The 25,151-nt window shown below is 36.6% G+C and overlaps 1 protein-coding gene across 11 annotated transcripts in view; it reads right to left on the reverse strand.

Annotated features, from left to right (window-relative positions):
- The window catches only part of LOC5565300 (trafficking kinesin-binding protein milt), a 312,518-nt gene that overhangs the window by 91,750 nt on the left and 195,617 nt on the right, over positions 1-25,151 (reverse strand). Inside the window, exon 1 of one of the 11 annotated variants that reach the window (XM_021846827.1) lies at positions 8,068-8,523. The exons of the other annotated variants lie outside the window; for them this stretch is intronic. Coding sequence (XP_021702519.1) covers positions 8,068-8,137 — 70 coding nt within the window. The 5' untranslated portion in view covers positions 8,138-8,523. Of the gene's footprint in view, positions 1-8,067; positions 8,524-25,151 lie in introns of those variants that run through there. 11 annotated transcript variants of the gene reach the window in all.

Genomic DNA, 25,151 nt, shown 5'->3' on the forward strand with positions numbered 1-25,151 from the left:
GAAAGTAAAAATTTGTTTTGACCGTCGAGTTCATCGTATGCAATACAATGGGGAGGCATCATTATGTATGGATTGTATTGCAAAATTGTGATTTGGTTATTATGTACGGAAAGCTAAGCAGAGGCGAGCCAAATTGCTTGTTTATGAAATTAAGCAGGTCAATTATGAGCGAAAATTACAGTCAAATATTTTACATTAGTAATGATTTTATGCTTATTTCATAGATTATCATAAGTACTCTGCATACTAGATGATAATCTCTCTTAGAGCAGATTTGATGACATTTGATCGAATGGAATTAGGTCGATTGACGTTTGGTCAAAAGACATTGAATTTCTTAGCTACGTCACTCCTAACTTTTATAAAACATTTATTTTACACTAGTATCCAATTACTGAAACCATACTCTATGAGATATAAGATTTGTGTACCAGTATTAACTTTCCTAATAAAAACTATGTTTTAAAATCAATCAAAACACTTTTGAACATTATTGATTTGGTAAAAAAATGTTAAGCAAGATAAAAAAGAACGGAACTGCGATAGAGAATTCAGAATACATGCACCAGTATTCGCCGTGCTCTTAATTTCGGTTCCTGAATTTGCCACCTACATTGATTTTTTATAAGGATGAAGCAAATTTGGGACGGCTTTAGGCCGTTTCGTCGAATGACATTTGGTCGAATGACATTTGGTCGAAAGTACATATGGTCGAATTGCTTTGGAACATTTATTTCGTTAGAATTACGTTTAGTTGAGCGGAAATTTGTTTGAAAGCTTATTTTCATATGGTGTATTGAAAGAACATTCGGTAAAATTGATTATTATGTTCTAAGTTTTTTAAAGTTCGTAAGATAACGTATTCTTCTTAATAATCTGATTCATTACCTTTGTTGAATAAAAATGGGAAATTTATGTAGTCTTATTTTTAAATTTCAAACATATTTTTATTTATAACTAGAAGTTATGCCAAAATCTAGGATATTGGTGATTGTTCAAATGAACTTTTAAGATGTAGTTTTTTGTACATTGACTGAAATATTTAGCTCAAGTGAATTAATCATCATTCTTTGAAAAACGGCTCAACAAGTTATTTTATTACTCAACGATGTGAACATAATGTTTTTATTATTTATTATTCTTTTGAAATGTCATCGTTCTTCGTAATGAACTGCTGATCTTCATTCGAGCATTCGGAGCATGTGGTCGGGATATCTCTTTGAATTTCGGGCAGCTTACGTACGTGGATAAGACAGGAAAACTTTTATGGCGAAGTGAATGTTAGGTGTCGGTAACTCTGAATAACAGAGTTTGCAGTAGAAGTTTTGAATTATTAAATGTGCAAATAGTGCTAAATCTATGTATCGGGTTAGGGGAAGACGAGTTGACTGAAGCGACAAAAGTTGCTCTCATTTAAGATCAGCTTATCTCGACTCGCAGAACATCAGAACATGCCTGAATGAAAAAGCAGCATGAAACGTCAGAAACGCAAGAGGTTGATCAATATGTTGGGAGAGCGTCCATCAAATTGAATAACAAAACTTTAGTAGTCGCGCATAGATTGTTGGTAAAATGGCTGAGTAGGTATCTCTAAATTATTCAATCACTCTTGTATTAGCGACAAAATGCTACTCTCGAGGATACCTAGTCAGACTAAACGTAAAATTTTGTTTTCATACTATTAAGATTCAACCACTATCCATTCGACGAAATGTCGGTTCGACCAAATATGATATGCTCCAAATGTCCTTTCGACGAAATGTCCGTTCGACCAAATGTACTTTCGACCAAACGTAATTTTTTTGGGCTTTTACCATTGTTCGTACATAGTTTTGAAGTAATTTATTGAATACTAAGCGATTTTTCTGCATTTGCTTTGTAAATCGGTGTATAAACTGGGGTGACGAATACTCGTACTATGGTGGATATCGGTACATCTACATAATTTGAATCTGGTCGCATCACTTGCTCATAGTGAATCTTAGACCACTACCGTCCCTATCATCCAAATCCTTAAAATCTACGAGGGCGTTAATGAATTGTTAGCTTCTTTCTTATGTAGGTCATATCATCTCGTAACGTAGAAGATGTGTGTGGCCGGCAATGGAAGTTGTCATGTCTTTTTATTTGTGAGTTCCAATTGGATAGCCATTCCTTGTAAAATAGTTTTCGATGAGTAACCGACCCAGGAAACCAACATGTTGATTTACGGCTGATATAATGCCAATAAACCGTTAAATAGCACTATATGAGCCGTATATAAGAGATTCGGCCCGATATATGGCTTATGGTTACTTATCTTACGGCATAATAACATGACAGTTTTCAGTCAGTTCACTACGGATTGCACAACAACGCAACGCGTTGTAGCTAGAGACCGAGATTACCTCTGCACCTCCATAGTTGCCATGGAAAGGAGGCCGTGTAGCTGGCATAAGTCTCCTTAGGATGGTTATGCGATGTACCTTCACAGATTCACCTGTCATATACTCTTTTACTCAGCTTTTTGATATAAGAAAACGAAACTGCCAAAAATAGTACAAGTTACCCTATTCCAAGAGGCTGACCAATGACCAAGGCCAGACCTTTGCGAGATTCGTTAGTAAAACTTTGGACATAAGCTGGACACAGTGCAACATGTTTCAAAATTTAGTATTGAAGAAACGATACCCCAAAATTGGCGCCTGTGTAAGCAAGTAGAGTAAAGTGGGGCAAAAGTTCGAGTGGGGTAAGAGTTTCTTTTTAAGATTTCTAGCTCAATTCAAAACAAATCTTATAAATGTCATAGTGGTTCGAATACTATTTAAGTAAGAGACTTTCACTCCAAATGTCATAAAAATCGATTGAGATTTGGAAAAGTTATGGCTATTTGTAGTTTTTCGACGTGAATATTGTAATTTTTGGTCAAACTTTCGTTGCATGGAACCAATTAAAGATAAAATCTTTTTCAATATTTTATGTAAGGGCGTTTCTAGACCTATCATAAGGTTGCTTTGAGGTGTATTAGTTTTTGCATAAATGCTTGAAAACAATTTTTGGCCCATAGTGGGGCAAAAGTTCGAATCAGCGGGGCAAAAGTTCGACCCATGTATAAAATCACGGAAAAATTTGCAAATTGCCTAAAATCCACATATTATCTTCAAATTTAGTTAAATTTGTCTGATCGTGTGAAAATTGTCACCAAAATTTTACCTTTTCACTTAATTTTGCGAAAAACTGCTATTTTTAAGTATATTACAATTAACTCGGTTTTGGGCAATTTTTTGATGAAAATTTAGTGTGTATTTTTCGTTAAACTTAAGTTTGCGGCTGGTGTAAGGTATGCCTGTCATAAAAAGATCGATATTTTGTGTTTTAGCCAGCGAACTTTTGCCCTACACTAGATTCGAACTCTTGCCCCACCGGTGGGGCAAAAGTTCGAATAAGACAATCAATTTTGAAACTGTTATAACTAAAAATTAATAAATATTTAAACACAAGTTTGTTCAGAAAAATTATAGCAAATATATTGAAGGTTCACTCTATGATATTTGTTTTGTTTTAACTGCTATTGTTTTCCTGAAAACTTTGATTATATCACTAAGGTCGAACTTTTGCCCCACCTTACTCTAATAATAAGAAATTGATTATTATAATTATTGATTTTTACAATTTTATAACGATTTCAAGCATTGTTCTCACTAAAGTTTGGCCGTTGAGATTTTGACAGAGCAAATTGATGAATCTAATGCACAAAAAGTTGAATGGGATTCAAAATAAATGATTCATGCTTAAGAATATATTTGCAACCTCGGTTTGAGATGTGTATATAAGTAAATAGGCATTTTTCAATTTAATGAGATGAGTTTAGCTTTAACTTTGACTTATGCAGTTTTTAGACAACTGGAATGTAATCGATTTTCAGAATTATTTTAAATTGTTTGTCAAGCTCCAAAATCCTTGAAGTTTCACATCATATACTGTATTTACCAGTAATCGCACAAAAGCAATTTTCGATTTAAGATTTTTGAATATTAATCTTCATTATCAAAATTTTACTTTTTGATTTAAATAATATCTATCGTTTCTTTAAACCGAGCTGTAGCTGTAGCATTTCTGAATGCATTAGCAGATTTAGCGTTTTACTTAAGTTTACTCCAAACTTACTGAAGACACATTATTTGATTCGTATAAAAATATATATAAAAATTATATTTGTTACGTTTATTGTGTTTTAACATTATTATTCTAACATTTTCTTCTAAAATATTTGTGGGAAAGTATATTAAGAAAAAAACACACCCCGAATGCCATATTTCAACCGCCCGATGACACTTCAAGGCAGTATTTCCCAAACTTTGTTCCCTTTCGGCCCAATATTTTTTGGAATCACCCCCAGATAAGTTTTTTTCAATATTTGTATAGAACGCTATACTTTGTATAAATTTTGACCAATATCTCACCATAAATGTAATGGAAAATTGTAAAACTATCATATTTACTGGCGTAGTTCTAATGTGCTGAATGTGATCAAAAAGTTTCAGTAATTTTTAATAGTAACTATTTGACGATTCTTAGAACTGCAAAGCTTTGGGAAAAATATGGCAATCCCGAAAATTTTTCTAATCCTGTTTCACTGTATTAATAATGAAAAATAGTAATCAGATTTTCCTTCAACCCTTACGTCTTAGGCATTTATTAATGTTATCGTTGGCACCCATTTTTGTCGATCAAATTTTTTAAAATTTGTTCATTACATTGTATGAGCTTATTAGATAACGTGTCAGAATGAGTATAGTCGAAAAATCTGTCAGTGATAAAACGGATGAAAACAGATAACTGCATAACTCTTAGGTTTTCCTACAAAGTTGTTTGAAATAAAAGCAGTAATTTGATTTTATAGCTTTTGCTCCATAAATATTTTAAACATTTTGTTTCGGATGTACGTTCGTGAATTAGATGGAAGTTCTGCAAATAGTATATGAAATTTATAACCACAATGTTAAGCAGATATTGAAATTTTTAAAAATGATGTTACTTCTAACAAATTTTCCTAGTATCCTACTTAAGGACAGGGTCAGATAAAAATTCAAAACTTTGTGGTTACATACCAAGGTGCATCATTTACCGTTATTATCAAGAAAAAATAACCACTTAAACTTTTAACAACTCAGGAGCGATATAAAAAAATCGTTGCATGAAATTTTGAGTTACGCCTTTTTAAAGGCGTAACCGTCAAACTGTTGATTTTATATACACCAACGTACGTAGTATACCTGTATCGAATATCATCTCTGTTTGTTTTCAATAACTTTCAATAATTATACCTCGTAAAGCTAATTCTGATTAATAGTATATAGCCTTCCTTAGCCGAGTGGTTAGAGTCCGCGGCTACAAAGCAAAGCCATGCTGAAGGTGTCTGGGTTTGAATCCTGGTCGGTCCAGGATCTTTTCGTAAAGGAAATTTCCTTGACTTCCCTGGGCATAGAGTATCATCGTACCTGCCACACACGATATACGAATGCGAAAATGGCAACTTTGGCAAAGAAAGCTCTCAGTTAATAACTGTGGAAGTGCTCATAAGAACACTACGCTGAGAAGCAGGCTCTGTCCCAGTGAGGACGTAAAATACCAAGAAGAAGAAGAAGTTTATTTCCATGCTTAACCCTCTAATACCCAACCCCGCCTTTAGACGGGGTACACTTTGGAATTTTGTGTATTTTTTCGTAGCTCGGAAATCAAAATTATTTTATTTTTGGCTTAAACCTTGACTCATAACACGCATATAAGAAAAGTTTTTTATGACTTTTGATACTTTTTTGTATTTTTAAAAATTGTTTGAACAATTGTATTCTTATATAATCTATAGATTCCCGGGGTTAATTTAACGTGTAATATAAAAAATCGTAGCTTTTATATTTTTATACGATCGACCTATCACAAAAGAAGAGCCAGGTGGTATCAAAATAATTTTAAACCTGTTTTTCCGTTAATTACACGGAAAATAAAATACGCTCAGAAAAAAAATTAAAATTGTAATATTTTTAAAAGTACCGCAAAAATTTAAATTTTTATTATTGCCAAAAATCAACAACCAGAAAAGGCTTCAAGAAAAAATTAAAAAAGTTAGGGATGTTCAAAAATAAAAATTAAAAAAATCAAGAACCAAAATTCAAAAATTTGCGAATAAAAATAAATAATTGCCCAGAACGTGTTTAAAACGATTTTAGATAACGAAAAATAATATTTATATCGAAAATAAAAATTTGGGTATTAGAGGATTAAATGCCCTGAGGCATTACGGAGCCGATTATAAAGTATAATATAATAATTATAATTATTTTGTTTTACAATTTTTTTTTCAATATGGAAATCTTAATAGTTGATATAATATGTTCAAGTGTTTTAAATAATAATTTTTACAATAACTAAATAAGTTGCATGCTATATTACAATACGTACGTTCACTTCAAAGCATGCTTATAGTTTTGTAGTTCACGTATGCTGGACTGTCTCCTGGTTTTGTTTGTTTTCTTTTGTTTGTTGTTAAGTCTTACTCTGATTAAACATAAAATTGAAGTACAGATATGTAGTGAATTCTCTGCAGAACATTAATGTTCATTAGAAATGATTAAATTTGACATTTTGCAGCTTGATTTCCTAATGAGCAGTTTTGATGCGGTTTTCTCGACAAAACTACACATAATTTTTAGTAAAAAAAACTAATTTTTCGAACACACCTGCCAATAAGTGAAGTGAAATCATCCAAAATAAAAGCAATTTGTCAAATTTGAATTTCAATATTCAATATTGAGATTATACATTCAATAACATTCTTTATTTAAACAACCTTCATCTAATTGACAATCATACACAATCAACAAAACAAAAATGTTACAAATGTTAACCAAAAATATCAAAAACAAAAAAAAAAGATAAATGTTGTGATTACAACATGAACATGTTTGTAATTCTGAGCTCAATTGCTTATAAGGGAACAAAACTAGAGCTGTCAAAGTGGGCTATTTTGTATGAACGTTAACATGTACTGTTATTGTTCCGAACATCATTGTACTTTCAATGTTAAAGTGCTATCTTTGAATGTAAATCTAAAATGATCATGTTTATCTGAATACTCTTATACGAATGGAACAATGAAGGACATAATTTAGGCCATTTCTAGATATTATTGACACTAAGAAAAATACCGAATTTTCGATAAAAGATCAATGATTATAAATCATTATAAATAAATATATATATATATATATATATATATATATATATATATATATATATATATATATATATATATATATATATATATATATATATATATATATATATATATATATATATATATATATATATATATATATATATATATATATATATATATATATATATATATATATATATATATATATATATATATATATATATATATATATATATATATATATATATATATATATATATTATATATATATATATATATATATATATATATATATATATATATATATATATATATATATATATATATATATATATATATATATATATATATATATATATATATATATATATATATATATATATATATATATATATATATATATATATATATATATATATATATATATATATACATATATATATATATATATATATATATATATATATATATATATATATATATATATATACATATATATATATATATATATATATATATATATATATATATATATATATATATATATATATATATATATATATATATATATATATATATATATATATATATATATATATATATATATATATGTGTGCTATTTATTTCAACATATTGCTATCTATTTCAACATATTCATTGGCGCTTAAGCCGTCTAACTTTTCATTTAAGCAATACTTGGTCGGCCAACATGCATCTTTTCATAAAAAAGGTCTCCAATTATATGAGTGCCACATTTGCCATTGTCCAAAAGCTTAACCTTCGAATAAATTTATTTTCAAATAATTTTAATCACTACGAATTATGCTTACTAATCTGTAAATAGTAACTTATCAAGGACAATACTCAACTGGTTATGAAGTATTCCATATTGGCGATGGTTTGATACATTTTTGTATCGATCAGGTTAATACTCTCCATTGCAAAGATTATGTGTTTAACGCTAAACAAATTAACTTCCAATTTTCCGTACCATCAAGGCACCTTGAGTCACTTTTCACATCTTCAAACAGTCTATAACTGCAAATGCACAAACAGTGGCATCACTTTTCCCCGAACAGTCCATCTGAAATGTTCTCATCATCATAAAAACATTGAACGTCCTTTCGAAAACACAACCAATGTCTTCTGTCCGGAGGTCCTCGAAAACCCCAAATAATCATAACAACCGAACCAAAACACACCGATAGAAATTTCCCCGTCGGAACACGAAAAAAATCAAAACAAACAGCGCGCGAAAAAGAAACTTGAGCTTCTCGAGCCGATGACGACGTAAAACCGACCGCCAACTCAAGCTGGCAAAACGAGACTGAGAGTTGGCCAATCTTCTTCGGATGCTCGGGCTCTCAGGTCGTATGGCTCATTCATAAGCTTGAGTAGCAACATAATACCAGAAGACGGACGGAAATGGCTCTTGCTTTGGGAATGCCACGGAACGATCTTAACATGCTAATGCTGAGTTTAGTAAACGCGAGCGAGACCTGGCCGGGTAAGTAGTAAACTGATCGAGAGAAACGAGAGAGTTTGGTTTAGAATCCATGCTGGGCATGGTATGCTGAGGGAAATGATGCTGCTGAGGTGTTCAGTCAACACTGAGAGAGATATTTATTGCAGTTAGGAGGTCTTGAATAGCTTAACAGTATTAGGGGTTGTTTTGGAGTGTGAGAAGTGATGCCAAACTAGGCTTGCAAATTAGTACTAAGATCTACTTTAATAATCGTTTCCGATATTTTTGAATTTATTTGTAGATATTTCAGCAGCAATCCTAACAGGAGTTCATGAAATTACAATTGTAGATTTTTTTTGTGTGATTCTTGGATAATTTCTTCAATAATAATAAATTTTCGAGCTATTTTGTGGAATACATTTTAGTACACCCGATTCAGTTTTTGCACGAATTTTTTTTCACACGGCCGTGCAAAAAAGTTTCCATACATTTTTTTTCCGCCAAAACCTTATTTTTGCATGAAACGTCGAGAACTGATGTTACTTATTTGCACGGTTTTTGAAATTTCTAACTGAAAACTTTTTTTGCATGGTACGCATCCCCCGTGCAAAAACAGAATCGGGTGTACTAAGTAAGTCGAGTCTAGTGCACGACACTAAAGACGGTCTTGCAGTTGAGGTCGAAATACGCATATCTGCCAATGGATACAATCTCTAGTAGAATTAAATGACATGTTATCAAATTGGGTTTTTATGTATTTACAGGTGTTCCACTAAACAGCTTGAAGATTTTTTTTTTTTTTTTTTTTTTTGTCTTTATTTAAGAGGCTTTCAGCCGAACGCTGGTTCACCTCTTTAGATACTTATATAGTTAACTTATTACTATAAACATCAATTAGATTTTTGTGTACAAATCGGTTTTCTTCAAGAGTGCTATCAATTTTGTTTCTTCAGCTTCAGAGTTTTGCAGAATGCCCGCGATGCTGGTTTGTAAATTTATAGTAGTCCTATCTAATTCTAGTTCCGTGCAATTTACAAGAAGATGTTCCACAGTAATAGGCACTGCACATGCCGGACATATTGGCCTGCAGGTGTTCGAAATGTAGTGTGGATGTGTTACTCGAGTGTGTCCGACTCTGAGTCGCGATAGAATTTGTTGTTCCCTGCGCAATTTTCGATCATTCCACTTCCCTATGTCTACCTTTATTTTCCGAAGAAAAAGGTCACGATTCATGAACCATTGGTGCTGCCACGATTCGTAGACACATTGTTGGATACTTCGTCGTGCATCAATTCCTGGAATGCTTAGGCTCCACATTCTAGAGTTTCTCCCTTGGTCAGCAAGGCGGTCTGCCTGCTCGTTACCTTTGATACCACAATGTCCAGGTATCCAGCAGAGCGTGGTGTTGGATGAGATTGCAGCCTCGATTTCTTGGATGATAGAATGTTTCTGTTGTGGGTTCTCTAATGCTGAAAGAACACTGGCTGAGTCAGTGAGGATAACGGTTGGGACTGCAGGATCGTTTATTAGATTGATAGCAAGACGAATTGCTGCGGCCTCAGAAGAAAAAACGGAGAACTCGTCTGGAACCCTTCTAGCTACGCTCAAGTTATCGCTGTATACGCCAATACCAACTTTCCCTCTAGCTCTAGATCCGTCCGTGAAAATTTTTTTGTGACTGGTGTACTTAGTGTTCAGCAAATGGTTGAGTACCGCCGATACTCTAGCAGCTGAATCTCCTGCTCGAATAGTCCGCTTCACTGACCAGTCAATTGTTGGGGCTGGTTGATTCCATTTTCTGTCTCCAACCCGATGGACTTGTGCTATCGGTGGGAAACGTATGTTCGCATTCTCTGTGAGAAGTTGTTTGGCTTTCTCGAGGACGAAAACATTTCTGCTGTCTCCATATGTTTTCTCAAGAAAGCTGATTGCCCTGTTAGCTGCTGTAATTGTCAGAAGATAGTGGAAAGGTAGTACACCAGCTTCCACACATGTAGCTAGAGTAGGAGAACTGGGAAGTAGGCCAGATGTGAGACGAATTACTCTGTTGTATACTGGACTAAGGAGATTAATCAATTCTATGTATGAGCGCACGGTAATTTCTAATCCATACAAGAGTTTGCTGATAACTATGCTACAAGCGATATTGGAGAGAGATCTTCGGTTGTTTGATTTGTGCCTACCGCTTATTGCTTTGATTAGTCTTATTCTGCACTCCGTTTCCTTCTTTATTTTATTGAAATGCGCTTCGAAATTACATTTCCTATCAATTATGACACCGAGTATTCGCAGCTCTTTTTTATAGGGTATTTCACATTGTCCTATCGTTACTGGAGTTTTCCATGGGTGATGTCTGAAGGTGCAGCAGTGTGTTACAGAGCATTTTTCAGCAGCCATGGTGAATCCAACGTTTTCTGCCCATTTAGCAACCGCTCGAACAGCTGCTTGTAGTTTCCTTCGAATTATTTTCGGACTTTTTCCAACGACAACTATTATTATGTCATCTGCATAGACAAATATGAAAATGCCTTTCGGTAGTCTATCGAAGATAGAATTCATGGCAATTAGAAAAAGTGTTACCGCCAGGACGGAGCCTTGTGGCACTCCTGTCTCCTCTTGGAACATTTTTGAACGCGTGTTTCCTATCAACACTTGAAAGGATCTCTGCTGCAGAAAGCCTTGAATAAATTTTCCCATATTTCCGACGATGCCCCAATCTATGAGCTGTCTCAGAACTTGTGGGCGCCATACTCTGTTGTAAGCTTTTGCGAGATCCAGAGCAGCGATATCCACATGGAGGTTATTCGAAAGAGCATCGTCAATTATTTGGGCAAACGAAGCAAAGTATGAACCCGTACCCCTACCTTTAAGGAATGCATGCTGCCTTTGATCAAGTTTATCCTGGAGTATTAACGTTAGGCGCCTATTCACCATACGTTCCATAATTTTAGATGCGCAACTGGTTAGCGCAATCGGTCGATAGTGACTTGGATCACTTGAGTATGTTCCCTGCTTGGGTATAGGTACCACCAAACTATGTCTCCATCCATTTGGAAAAAGGCCCATAGTCCAGACGTTGTTGAAGCTTTCAAGAAGGGATATCTTCACCCGGAAGGGTAGACGCTTGAATAAAAGGTAGCTAAGTTCGTCAGGTCCTGCTGATTTGCTTTTTGTAGAGTCGAGGGCGAATAGCAATTCTTCGACGGTAAAAGGCATGTTGTAATCGTGGTTGTTGGTATCATCGGGGATTGCTATGTTGATGCTAGGGTATTTGCTCTTTTTCTGGGTGGCCAAGAAATTCGGCGGGTATAGCGACTGCGACGAGATTTTTGCGAAATACTCTCCGATGCTGTTGGCTACAAAGGCAGGATCATTTGAAACGGTATCGTGTTGTCGTATAGTGATTCCTTGTGATCTCCTTTTTCCGCTTAAAGCATTAACTCTCCGCCACATTTCAGTGGTGGACTGGTTGCTATCGAAACCTTCTAGAAATTCTTCCCATGAATTCTGTTTCGCTTTTCGGATGATGTCTCTGCATTCGTTTCGAAGTAGTTGGTACTCTTTATTAATGTTACTCCAGTCTGGATGATCCTTGGGAGTTCGTTTTCGTCTGCGGAGGGCTTTTCTGCGAGCTTTCACTGCTGCTTTCGTTACGTCGCTCCACCAATGTAGCGCTTTTCTTCCTGGCTTACTGCTCGTTCTTGGAATGTTGGCCTTAGCAGCATCTAGGATTAGTTCGCCTAGCTGCTCAGGGTCGTACACGTGTTCTGGATTTATCGAGGTGAGTAAGTCCTGCTCATAAGTCTCCCAGTTTGCGTCGTCGAGTCGCCATCTTGGTCGCCTGGTGATTTTTGGTAAGACCTCGGTACTTAGAATTTCAATTGGATGATGGTCACTGCCCATTGGATCTGTATGGATAGTCCATCTTAAAAGTCTAAGCATTTCACAAGAAGCCAGCGAAACGTCAATACAAGATTGATAACTGCAACGGGAAAAGGTTGCACTCCCGTCGTTAAGGACGATTAGATCGTTTTCTTCGGCTACTTGTAGTATGACACTTCCTCGTTTATCGGTTTTCGATGATCCCCAGGCATAGTGATGGCTGTTCATGTCACCTAGTATTAGTACTGGTTTTTCAAGTTGGTTAAGCAGATTTTGTAGAAGGGTTCCTAGTTCGTCCACACCGTTTTGTGGAAGATATATGGAAACAACTGTATGTGGAAAGGGAAATTCCATTTTCACAGCAAGAGCGATAAGAGGCGTATTGAGTTGAACTGGAGTATGTGGAGCTGAATGGCGCACAGCGATTGCGACATTCTGAAAGCGAGTTGAGCCAGTTTTGATGTACCACTTGTATTGCCTCCGAAGAAGCTGATTAAATGCATCACCATCCGATTTTCTGCAGTGGATTTCCTGTAATGCTAAAACTTGTGGGGGATTTTCATGCGTCAATAGTTGCAGGTCGCTGAGGTTGTTGAAAAGTCCATTTATGTTCCATTGCAACGCCAGTGGAGTTGCAGTTCTGCGACTAGTCGAGGTTGTTGATGCTGAAGAGCTTGACATTCGTGTAGATTCGCAGTCTTCGGGTCTTGGTGGAGTTGGGTATTCTTGTAGAATAAGGTCACTATGCGTGACTGTAGTATGGCTGGCACTCGCCGTCTGTTGGATGTGGAACAGTCGATCGTACTCTGCGGAGTTTGATACTACTGTCGATGGTAGTGGTGCTCGGCTGCTATGCAGAACTGCTTCCTCGGGTTGATTTGGCTGAACATGGTCGGGTTTTCGGAGCGAGTGATCTTGAAGTCGATCCTCCAAAGTATGCGTGGGGACTGAAAGGGATGGCGAGACTACATACGGTGGTTCGGTGGCTTTATTGAATGTACTTGCCTGAGATATCAGGCCCCCCACACCTACTGCCGCCTGGAATGCTTCTCGGGGACGTCTGGTGATTTTTCCAGGCAGGGTCAGTGTGGGGTGAGGCCTAGGGTTTTCGAAACCCATGAAACTTTTCCGGATCTGGTCGTTTGATTTGCTGGTTACAGGGGTTGCATTTGTTCTCGTTACGATTGGTGGATTTAAAGCGTTGTCTTCTAAGGCCGCTCTGAGGGATTCCCCGTCTACGGGTTGGGGTATGGCTTCCCGGACAGTTCTTCCTCTCAGATGCGCTTCCGCTTGTGGAAGTGGGAGGGGTACTGCACTTTCCCCTCTCCCAAGCCTTTCCTCATTTGTTTGACTGATGTGATGTATAGGGGTTTCTGCGTTTTGGGCGGTGAACTGACTAGGTGCGTTGGTAGGGGTAATATTACATGCTTGTGTTTTCGTCTTGAAGAACTTAAATGGAGGAAGTACTGCTTTCTGGTGCTGGATCACCATCAGAGATATCCACAATTTCTTCTTCATCGATGTATTCTATCATTGGGTCTAGTTCCAAGTGGGATATGGCGGACTTCATCGTTTTCTTGGGAGGAGATCTTGAGCCTTCAGGAGAAGTGTTGAGGACACTCCTCATTTGTTTCAAATGTTCTTCTTCTTTCTTGGTCTTTCGTTTGCTGATTCCTTTGAGACTGCTTGTTGTAATGACAACTGGTTTCTGCTGGTCGCGTGATTCGTGTTCCGAACCCGACGGCGGCAGGGCTACATTGTCAGTTTGCTTATTAGTCGGGGTGCTGAAGTACGGTTGTAACGCTTCCACCTTTCGCTCAAGAGATTCCAACAGCGAGTTTTTCGTTTTCATTTCTTCGAAGAGTTTCAGTATCATTCCATCTTTCTTCTTGTTGTCCTCAAGTAATTTTGAAATGGTTTCGTCTTTCTTTTTATTCTCAGCCATTAGTTCTTCGAATTTACTGGCATCCAACCGAGATTGGGCAGTGACTTGCGCGTATGAACCTTGTCCTTCCTCGATACGTCTTCTGGCCTCTGGGTAGGTTAAATTCCCATCCACCTTCAATTTTACGACGGCTGCTTCTTTTCGGTATACTGGACATTTCCGACTGCCAGGGCGATGATCACCTTGACAGTTGCAACAGAAGGCCGGCGCTTGGCAGCTATCACCATCGTGTTCCTCAGAGCAGTTGTTACATCTATTCGGGCCTGGGCATCGTAGTTTTGGGTGGCCGTATCGGAAACAAGCATAGCAAAGAAGGGGATTTGGGTAAAACGGACGAGTTGGGATACGCAGAAGTCCGATTTTCACGTGATTAGGGTAGGTGGTTTGATTGAAGGTCAGTACTAGAGCTGGGGTGTTGATTAATTTGCCGTTGTCGTTCCGTGTGATTCGTTTGACGTGTGTTACATTTTGGCTGCGCAGTTTTTCGAGAGCTTCTGCCTCCGAGTAGTGGATGGCATCGAACGACGAGATTACGCATTTGCTGCTGTTGAGCCGAGGATGAGGTACTATGGTGATTTCCGTTCCGTCGAGTAGAGTGGTTGTGTTGAGCAATTTGGTCACGTGAACTGGATTCCGAACACGAAGAATGTAGCGTGAGCAACGTTCTTCGCTCTGTGCCGATTCAATCGCTTTATTTCCCACTACTGCTTCAATGCTCTTCCCTATCAAATCAGGATCCACGGGTAAAGCAGCTCCATCTTTCCCAGTCATTTGCAAAATCGTTAGTCGACCGAATTCGTTTTGTGGGTCCATGAAACTCGGGTATCTTGGACCCAACGACCCTTCGGGGTCGCCCCCGTAGGGAGTTGACATTGTTTCTGTCTTGTCAGCTATGCGGTAGTTTTTTTCATGCACTCGGAGATCGAAAACGAGCCAATGATGGGTAACAGTCACCTGTTACCTACCCCAATATAAATTGGTCAGTGACCAATTTTGAATTCGATTTCTCCCACTGTTCGGTCGATCGTCTGGTCTCTATGTGTTTCGTATAGCTGCAAATGATGCGCTGAATACAGCGATGGTCACTCACAACTCAGTCACACACGGTCAAAACGTTGAGTTGTAGTGATAACAACACTATCACTGTGAACGAATAAACCAACGTTCGGTGTCGACGAGTGTGTTGTAATGGACGCGGATCGTACACTTGTTTAGAACAAGTGGAACCGATTTTGCAACCACTAAATAGTGATTTATGGTCGATTCGACCAATAGAGACACTAGCGAAATTGTCCGCGGTCGGTAGATCTTTGCGTCCGGTTGGAGCAAGAATTTTTCCACGACGAGTCACGGATAATTTTACGAAAAACGTAGGTGAAAAGTTCGCGACGTATTTACGCTTTGGCTATTCACGCACACTCTGAGCTTGAAGATTTATTATCATTTATGGAGCATTCATAAAAGAATTACTGATAAAATAGTTTTAGCTATTCTAGAAATCATCTCATGTGAAATAATTGCTTGTACAGCAATATATTACAACAAAGTCAAACAAGTGTTGAATTGAATCTCTTAACACTGTTTAACTACACAAGGTTTCTTTAATAATTCTAACCAAACCTACACAATTGTATTCAGATCATAACGATAACCCACAACCTCATCTCCATTACACAGTTGCAACCAAGGTCGACGCTTTGCTCATCCTTGGTCTAAATATGAATCACTTCGAACGACTATTTACACCATCCGAAATCGTTAAAACTACATCGGTCCAAAAGCGTTTTATGGTTTTACATTACTTACACCGCCCGTCAATGCTAATCGTAATTGTAATAATCAGAGCGTTTCGAAAATCTCCCACGCATTTTCACACCTTTCGAAAACGATGGCCGGTAGCGCCGCCAGCCAATCGCTTCTTCTTCATCACTCACGAGCTGTCAATTTTGGGCTGCTCGGTCACACGAACTGCGTTTAAAAGCCCATTAAAACTTGGGCAAACTTGGACGTCGGAAAACAAGTTGCACAACCCTTCTCATAGTACAGGTACCTAAAGTACCAACCGAAAAGTTCTCACATCTATTTGCTACTAATTTTACACTAGTTGAACCGTCGTCGGTAGCGTCGGTAAACGTCGAGCAGTGCATTGTTTTCTGGTGTTCCAAGATACCACACCGACCAGTCGGTGTGATGTTGACGTAGAAACTTACGAAACTTTAAAACGTGGGCATAAGGGTATTTAAAAAAATCATTTTTACTTCACACCGCTTATTAAATATTTAGTCACACCGTTCATAACATTTTGTTCAGGACACCTTCAGGAAATCAACCGGGATTTTTTCTAAGGATACCATCAAAACTTTTTCTCTTAAGTTTCTCTAAGAATAAAAAGTCTGAAGTCCTTCAAGAACTTGTCAAGAAATTTTTTGCATGGAATTTCGTATACTTGAAAATTCTCTCGAAAGTTTTGTTCAGTCTTTCTTGAATAATTGAACTAGAAATTCCGCTTTTTTTATTACTACAAAATTCCTCCAGGAGTTTGTTCAGGAGAGATACACCAAAGATTTTTTGTTTTGAATTGTTCGTGGTTGTCAATAAATTTCTCAAAAAATTCAATCATGGCTTTTCGATTGTCGATTTCTTAAAGTCGATTTAGCATTTTTTTAAAGATTGCAATTACGAACTCTTTTAATATCTCCAGAGCTCCCTACCGAGATCTTTGAAATATTCCGAGCTATACCTCAAGTTATTTGTCGTAAAATTCTGCAAAATCGCCAAAATTCAGAATTTTTTGAAAAATCCCCGAAAATCCGTAAGGTGACTCTAAACAATCCTCAAGTAATATCTGATCCCACATGGGGTTTATAGCTGATGAGCTTCTGCGAGGACATCCGAAGGAACGTTTGTTTGGTCAATCGAAAAAGGATTCGAGGATTCTCTAGATGAATTGCTGGTATAATTATAGGAATCATAGGAATCATGTGATGGAAGAACTGAAAAAAATTATGCAACTTTTTGAAGAACCAACCCATGAAAAATTGACTAGTAAATTAGACCATTGAGTAAGGTAGGTATTGACTTAAAGAACACAGACCAGTACCAGTCTGGAAAAAGAGACAAAATAAAAACCGAATTGAAAAGAGATAAAACAGGAATAAAATCAAACATGCAAAACAACACCCGGAGATTTTTTTTATTCTTCATGAAATCAGAGCAGGGATTTCTCTGAAAATGTTTTCATTTTTTAATTCCTCGTGACATTACAACAAATAATACTGCATTTTCAATGGTTTTCTCAAGGAATTTCATCAGAATTTTTTTCAGGTATTTGCCCAAAGATTCTGATACAATTCCGAAGATTTCCTCTGATTAGGATAAGTGGGTAGATTTCCTTATTTGAGAGATGCATCCCGAAAGAAGTTTGAGAGACTCCTGAAGAAATTTAAGAGACACATCTCTTAGTGATTATTTCCCATGGAATTCCTTCGAAATTCTTCCTAAGGAATTCATTGAGGAATTTTGTTTTGGACATCTCAAGAACACAACCTTTTTTGTCACATTTGACCAGAGAATTATACTTAGAGATCATCAAAAAAATCATTCAAAAAAAAATCATTTCTTTAAAGATTAATTCAGATACATTTCAAGAAAGTCCTAAGTCCTCCAGGATTTTATCCGTGATTTTTCTTTAGGACATCCTCCAAGACTCCCCTTTAGAACTTCAACCAGAAATTTCGCCATAGATGATTCCAGGGGTTTCTTACAAAATTGGCCTCCAGAATTTCTTTAGGATTTTAACTAGAACTAGATATTTCTCTAAGATTTATCCAAGTATTCTTCCAAGATTTTTTCCAGGAATTTCTCCATAAAAATATGAATGACTTTTTTTTCAGGAATTTGAGAAAATGTTAAAAAAACGTGAATTATTTCTAAAGATGTTTTTTTGGTAGGCCTCGTGGCCGTGCGGTTAGTGTCGTCAGGCATTTAAGCACATCGTGTTATGGAGAGTGGGTTCGATTCCCGCTTCAGCTATTGAAACTTTTCGTCAGGTATGTTTCTCGGCTGTACCATTGGAGCATGCTTGTCCATTGTCTAGTGTTAAGTTACAGTCTATGTATGCAGCTAAATTGCTGAAGTCGGTGTATGTGTCTTTCGTTTTAATTTTAAAGTAATCTCTTATGAAATTTGTGTAAGTTCTTAAATCTTAAGTTCTTGGGAATTTTTTGAGAAATTCGGTGAGATTTTTTTGTTGTAATTATTGGATAAAATTCTGTAGAAATTCTTAGAGAAAAATCTAGAGGAACTCAATGATAAAAAATAGAGTCGAATTTGAGGAAATCATTGAACATTTTTTAAGAGTTTTCCTGGAAAAAAAGATTTTTTGGAGAATTTATTTGGAGTAACCGTGGATGAAATGACGTAGAAATTCTTGTCGGATTTCTTGGAAAAAATCTTGAATATATTTTTTCATAAACTATAAATTTAACCTTTGCGGGTTTTCTTGAGAGAAATTCTCTAAAATTCGGTTGAAGGTAAGTGGGAAAATAACTGGAGGAAGTCCTAAGATGGTGTTTGGGAAGTTTTTCAAAGTAATGCGTGGTATGCACCTGAAACGTAAAGTGCTCAAGTAAAATTTCTCTTTTTTACCAAAGTAATTTTGACAGCTGATCCAATATGAGCGAAGTGTCATTTTTACTTGCGGAATAATTGAGCGGCACATTTTTCCGTACGGAAAAGTGACAGCTCCATTTGATTTGTACAGCAGGCGTTACCGACGTTATGAAATCAGCTCTACTTCTCAGCAGCGTATAGCTCAAGTAATGTTTGTAGCGGAATCATTCCTTGACTGTTTCTTGTCCTATCCTTTTGCACAGTACTTATGATCAGTGTACCAGACATAATCGCTGAGAAAAATACTGGATAAAGTAACGATGCAGTGCTCGAGAATTTCGAAGAGCAAATTCTGGAGAAATTTCTCAAGACATTCTTTGAAAAACCACTGGAAGAACATCTGGGAGTATTGGTAGAGGAATTGATAATATAATGATAATGATAAATTTATTGTTTTGACGTTTTAAATTGATAGTTGTTTGAATTCGTGATTACTTTCCCAAAATCAGTTTTCCAAATTTCGCATAATGTTACAAAACAAGCATACAGATGTGTCGATATATTACTGACCTAAATTAGATATATTCATAAAATTTAATCATATACTGCGAAGTCGATAAAATTTCATACCTGAAAAGATCATTAAAAAGCTCAAGGAGCGGCGCAGCCGAAATTTTTTGGCGTTTTTAATGCGAAAACTCTTTGTCATGAACAATTAGGGAAATTTCTTTGAGGCAGTAATTCATGGTAGAATATGAACTACTGCCTCAAAGTAATTTCCCTGATTGTTATCGAAATTCCCTGAGAATTCCAGGTGTTTTTTTTTCAAGTTCAATAAAATTCCCTGATAATTCCAGGTTTTCTAGGTTTTTCCAGGTAGTAGACTTCCTGTCAACTTTAACTATGGTTCTCTTACTCGATATCGAGATATGGAATATCGAGTAAAGGAGAGTTGACGTATATTTATTGAGAAATCCCGTAAGATTTTTTGTGTACGTTTCTTAAAGATCTCTTTGAGCAATTTCTGGAGCATCTTCTCATGAAGTCAGCAACCTGCAAGGTTTTTTTTAATACACATAGAATTCTTGGAAGAAATGCTAGATGAAACCTTCGAACAATTTCCAATGACATCACTAGAAGTGTATGACCTTCAATAATTCTCTGGAAAGATCACTGAATGAATTCCAAGATCAATAGCTCTGTTCAATTAAACCACTACCAACTATTATTTCATCTGATTTTTTCAATCGAGTTGCCCTAACCGATAACAACGATGAAAAAATCAGTTAGAGTGAGAATGTTCTGTAATAATCCCTGAAACAGTTTTTGGAGAATCGCTGATAAAGATTTCGAATGAGTCTTTGTGAAAATAGCTTCAATAATGACTGGAAATCTGAGTAGGAACTCCTAGAGAAAATCATCTAAAATTTACTGAGAAAAAAGTCCCTAATCAAAATTCTTTAAAAACCCGAAATGAACGCTAGTAGGTTGGTTTCCTTCGTGTAATTCATGTAGCAATCTTTTGAAGACCTCCTAACGAAATCAATGGAAGAAATGCCGGAAAAATCTTTGGATGGATCCCTTGGTGTATCTGGGAGATTTCCTGAAGGAAATTCTGGTGGAATTCTTTTGAACATTCTTATGGAAATACTATTGCTACGAAATATATCGTACTATTAATTCATTATTAAATCAAAAAGACACCATATTTCCTTGGAGTATTCACTTAAGGGATCGGTAAAAAACTGTGAATGTTTCGGAATAATTCCTAAAGGAAGAAAGAATATTTTTCGAATGCTTTTTTTTGGAGAAATCTTTGGAAGAATAACCAAAGCTCTTCTTCGAGGAATGTCTGAAAAACCTGTGATGGAGTGTCGTAGAAACTAATAAAGCTTCTAGGATCTACCACAGCAAGGGATTGAATTCGGAGAGATTGAGAATATCTCTCACTTATCGCTCTCTGTAACAATCATGATCCGCAACACATCATGAGAGTCTGTTTATCATCTTCTACTACAGCTCTGATTTGATCAGGGGCAATGACAGTGCATGATAAAATCCATCTAACCAAGCTCCAAACCTGGGGGCATGATTGTTATAGGATGTTCAAATTGTTTACCATGTCAGTGAAATAAAACACCTACCCCCAATGGTAAATAAGAGAGAAAAACTGGTTATACGATCGCTCTCTCCTTGGGGCTCTCGTTCGCCGTTCTTATTTATTAAGCTTGTTACAACTTGCCGAAACATTGCCGATCATGGACCGACACAAATGGGATGTTTTTCTACGCTTGCTTTGATCGGGATCCAAAACCAATTAGAGCGAATTCTGCAATGAGGTCAGGACCTCAGAATTATCTGCATCGATTACTTCACGGGTTCTGGCAAAAATTCCATGTCGCTTACTCAAAGTATTTTTCCATTGAATTCTTTAACCATTTTGCTTTAAGAAGAGAGTTAAGAAGCAAATAGTTAAACAGTGATCTGCTACCAACTTTAATCGGTGAAAAAAATCGACCAATGTTTTTTTTGACTTTGCATTTTTCGTAAAGTTAAATAATTGTTGCAACTCTAAAATATAATAACCTTCTTGACAAATATTTCTGACAGAGATTCACATTTTAAGCCGCTGTGATTTTCCCATTCCATCTCATGCGTTAATTAACCAAACGGACAAAACTAATGGTCGCATTATATTTAAATTAAGTATGAAATATGGTGAGCCCACCCGAACGCCAGTGAATAGTTGCACCCGAAAAAAATGGGTTCCTCGTGTTTATTGTTTTCGGACAACGGCCAGGTGGAAATGAAAACACCAAAGCAAAATTTATTATCTTATCTCAGCGGCTAGATTTGAGCAAGATCGGGTGGTTTGTCTTGATTTTTTTTTACGGCGCGATCATAATTTTCTCCTAAGTATAATTGAAAATGGCATAATTTAAGATGCGGGGGAACAAAGTCAAGCCGACTATTTTTTGTTGAGAGGAAAAAAACTGTCAACTGTTGAGACTTGCAAAACGGATCATGAGCTGAAATAAGTTAGTGAATGCGATTTGCAGTTTTGAGTGAAATTTTCATTCAACATGATGAAATGCTGATGAACAGCATGCTTGATTCTGCATAAATTATTCATATTAAATATTTTATCATAAATTTTACAAAACATCCACCACTAAGGTGATTTCCAATGGACAAATGGAAGAATTTTGTGGAGGGATCTTTGGTGGAGTCCCTGAAAATATTCAAGAAGAAATCTATTGAGAAACCCTAAAACTTATTCTCGAGGAATCTGGGAAAAAATCTTGAAGTCCTGTGAAATAGCTCTTTAATAATGTCTAAAAGTTTATTAAAGGCTTCAAGCCTTTAGAACTTTGCACCAGGATTCACTGAAAATATTTTAAAGCAAAAGGGACTTTAGAGACCAACGTGGAACGACAAAAAGTCGAAAATGAATTGATTGATGGAATATTTTTCCATCTTCAAAAAAAGTTTCGACCTTTTGTGTCTTCTTTTCTGCTCTCCGACCTTCAGTCTTTCAAACCTCTGCTCTACCGACGTTTTGTCATTCGACCTTTCGTCATAGATTCGATTTGCAGCAGTTGTACTGCTATGTGCAAGACACCCATAAAACTGCGCACTATTATTTGTGGTTGTAATTGGTTATCCTATTTCTGCCCTTGGCCTATTACCGGTAATAATGTGGGCGAGCTTCCTCAACTACATATACTTCACAATCAAATGCATCGGAACAGCGTTCAATGTTATTAGCCTCGGAGCTGTATCGAAAACATGATACGCCATACCGCGCCTGATGACAGTCCACTTACTACCTCTTTATGCTTTCCCATCAATTGCTCGCAAAGCTCGCTGCTAACACCGGCTTCATCGTCATCGTCTGCGATAGATCCAATTTCTTATTGATTTTCAATTACCGGCACTTTAGCCTACTTTACACCGAGACCCTCCCCCTTGCTGCATTACCTCTTTTCGACCGATCAAATCGGTACACCTTCACCACCTTCGGACATTTTTTGCTTCTTTCTTTACATAAAGCCATCATCATGCAACAAGACTAATGAAAAAACAAGCGAAGCTTTTGAGTCAGTGGCAGTGTGTGAAAGATTGACCGGCGATGTGTATATGCACTATACCTCGTAGTAAACAAAAAATCTTAAATTCCAATGCGATGAATGGACCTCGGGTCGATCATGTTGAGTTGACCTTTGGCTGGTCTAACGCCTAGACTTGAATACCATTACCAGAAGTACGACTCAAGTGGTTTGTAGATATATATTTTGTAGACCATGGTTAGTGTAACGAGACTGCTTTAAGCTCGACCCATTCACTTTTCAATTTAATGGCTCAGATTCGGTGTTCCAGCCATCAAGTAATGACTGACAGCGTATAATCATGACCGATCAGTGCAGTTATTGCGTGCATAGCCCGGAATTGAAATGATCTGACATACATCTGGTCGAGGCGTCATATACGAGCACGCCCTAAATCCCTCCATTGCGTTTAGTCGTGCATCAAGCTTGGAGCAAGATTCGCGAAGTCGTATTTCAAGATTTTGAACAAATTTGCTTAAATTCAATCATCTGGACATTAGCCAATTCAATCCAATCGTCCAAGAAATTGAAGTCATTAGCTGTAGAAATGAGCATTTGTCCAAACTAGGCAATTTGTTTTGGAATGAAAAACATTGCTGCATCAGTCAAGCCAAGCACATCAGTTTGAAAACCATAGGCCACACTTAATTTTCCACGAAAATCTTCATCGTGATCAGCTTATCATTTCGGGCCAACGTTGAGCAAACTTACTCGTTTATATCGTAAGAAAACTCCACGGTTTCGCTTTTTGAAACGTGGTTCCAAGATAGTAGTGCGTGCATCAGTCTATCAGACGATAAAACAAAAATGAAAGAAGCCGTTAATTCTTCCAAGTTGCTCCTCACACTTTTCTCACCTCTGCATAATGCCAGAGGGGGGAGGTCAAAGCGATAAAACGCGCACTTGATGTGCATCAACGACACAATCTGCTACGCGGTGCACCGTAATGCTCGTGCGAAACTGAATCAAAACAAAACGAAAAAGCGTTTTGATGTCTCTGAACTTAGGGAGGATTGGCGTTTATGGATCAACATTTGTTTGCGCAATCTTAATTCTGTACAAAAAAGCACTATGTTTCTTAAAACTAGAATGGTATCATTTGTACAACGCACATGGACCGCACAGATTTAGTTATTAATTACAGTTGGAAGCTTCAACAACAATAGTTGACCTATGAATGTAATTGATCAATTTTTGAAAATTCATGTCCACACTATTGATTGGAATCTCTCCAGTCAGATCAAAAGATAATGTGGGCTGTATTTGAAGCATTAAAATACGAAATTTAAAGCCGTAATCACCTATATAACTAGAAGTCGCATAACAGTTTACGTAAAAAGTCGTTTATCTAAACAAATTACATCACACCCGCACACTGCCCATAACTGCATGTTTGTAACATTCGACAAAAGTAGGCATTGAGTAAATGGGATACCAAGTTTGCATTTAATGGCAGTATGGGAGGAAACTAAAATTTCAAAAAATCATTAATAATTTAAAAGTGCTTATTTGAGGCTGAAATGTTGTACAGCTCATATCGCATATTGGGTGAATAGTAAGAAAATAATTCTGATAGAAATTTCGTTGCTACTACATTATGAGGCTCATGTATAATCTCAATGTGACTGTTATGCGGTTACAAATGCCAATGTGACAAAACAACTTGGTATTTTTTTCGAATTTTCTAGAACAATCTCACAGATTTTAGTAAGTTGATCGAAAGTATTTATCATTTGATGACTCTCCATGATATTAACTCCAATTTGTCAAAAATGTCGAATGTGACTGTTATGCAGTTATGGGCAGCACATTTCTCGTAAGAGACGCTACTTTCTAAGTTATTTTCTATATTTCGTTTCGTTCTGTATACTTGTACACAGTGAGTCGAATAAATCCGTTGTAGCTGTCAAATCAACTTAGTTCACAATAAAATCTATACAA

Source organism: Aedes aegypti, chromosome 2 (genome assembly GCF_002204515.2).
Source record: "Aedes aegypti strain LVP_AGWG chromosome 2, AaegL5.0 Primary Assembly, whole genome shotgun sequence".
In the NCBI taxonomy this organism is placed as follows: domain Eukaryota; kingdom Metazoa; phylum Arthropoda; class Insecta; order Diptera; family Culicidae; genus Aedes; species Aedes aegypti.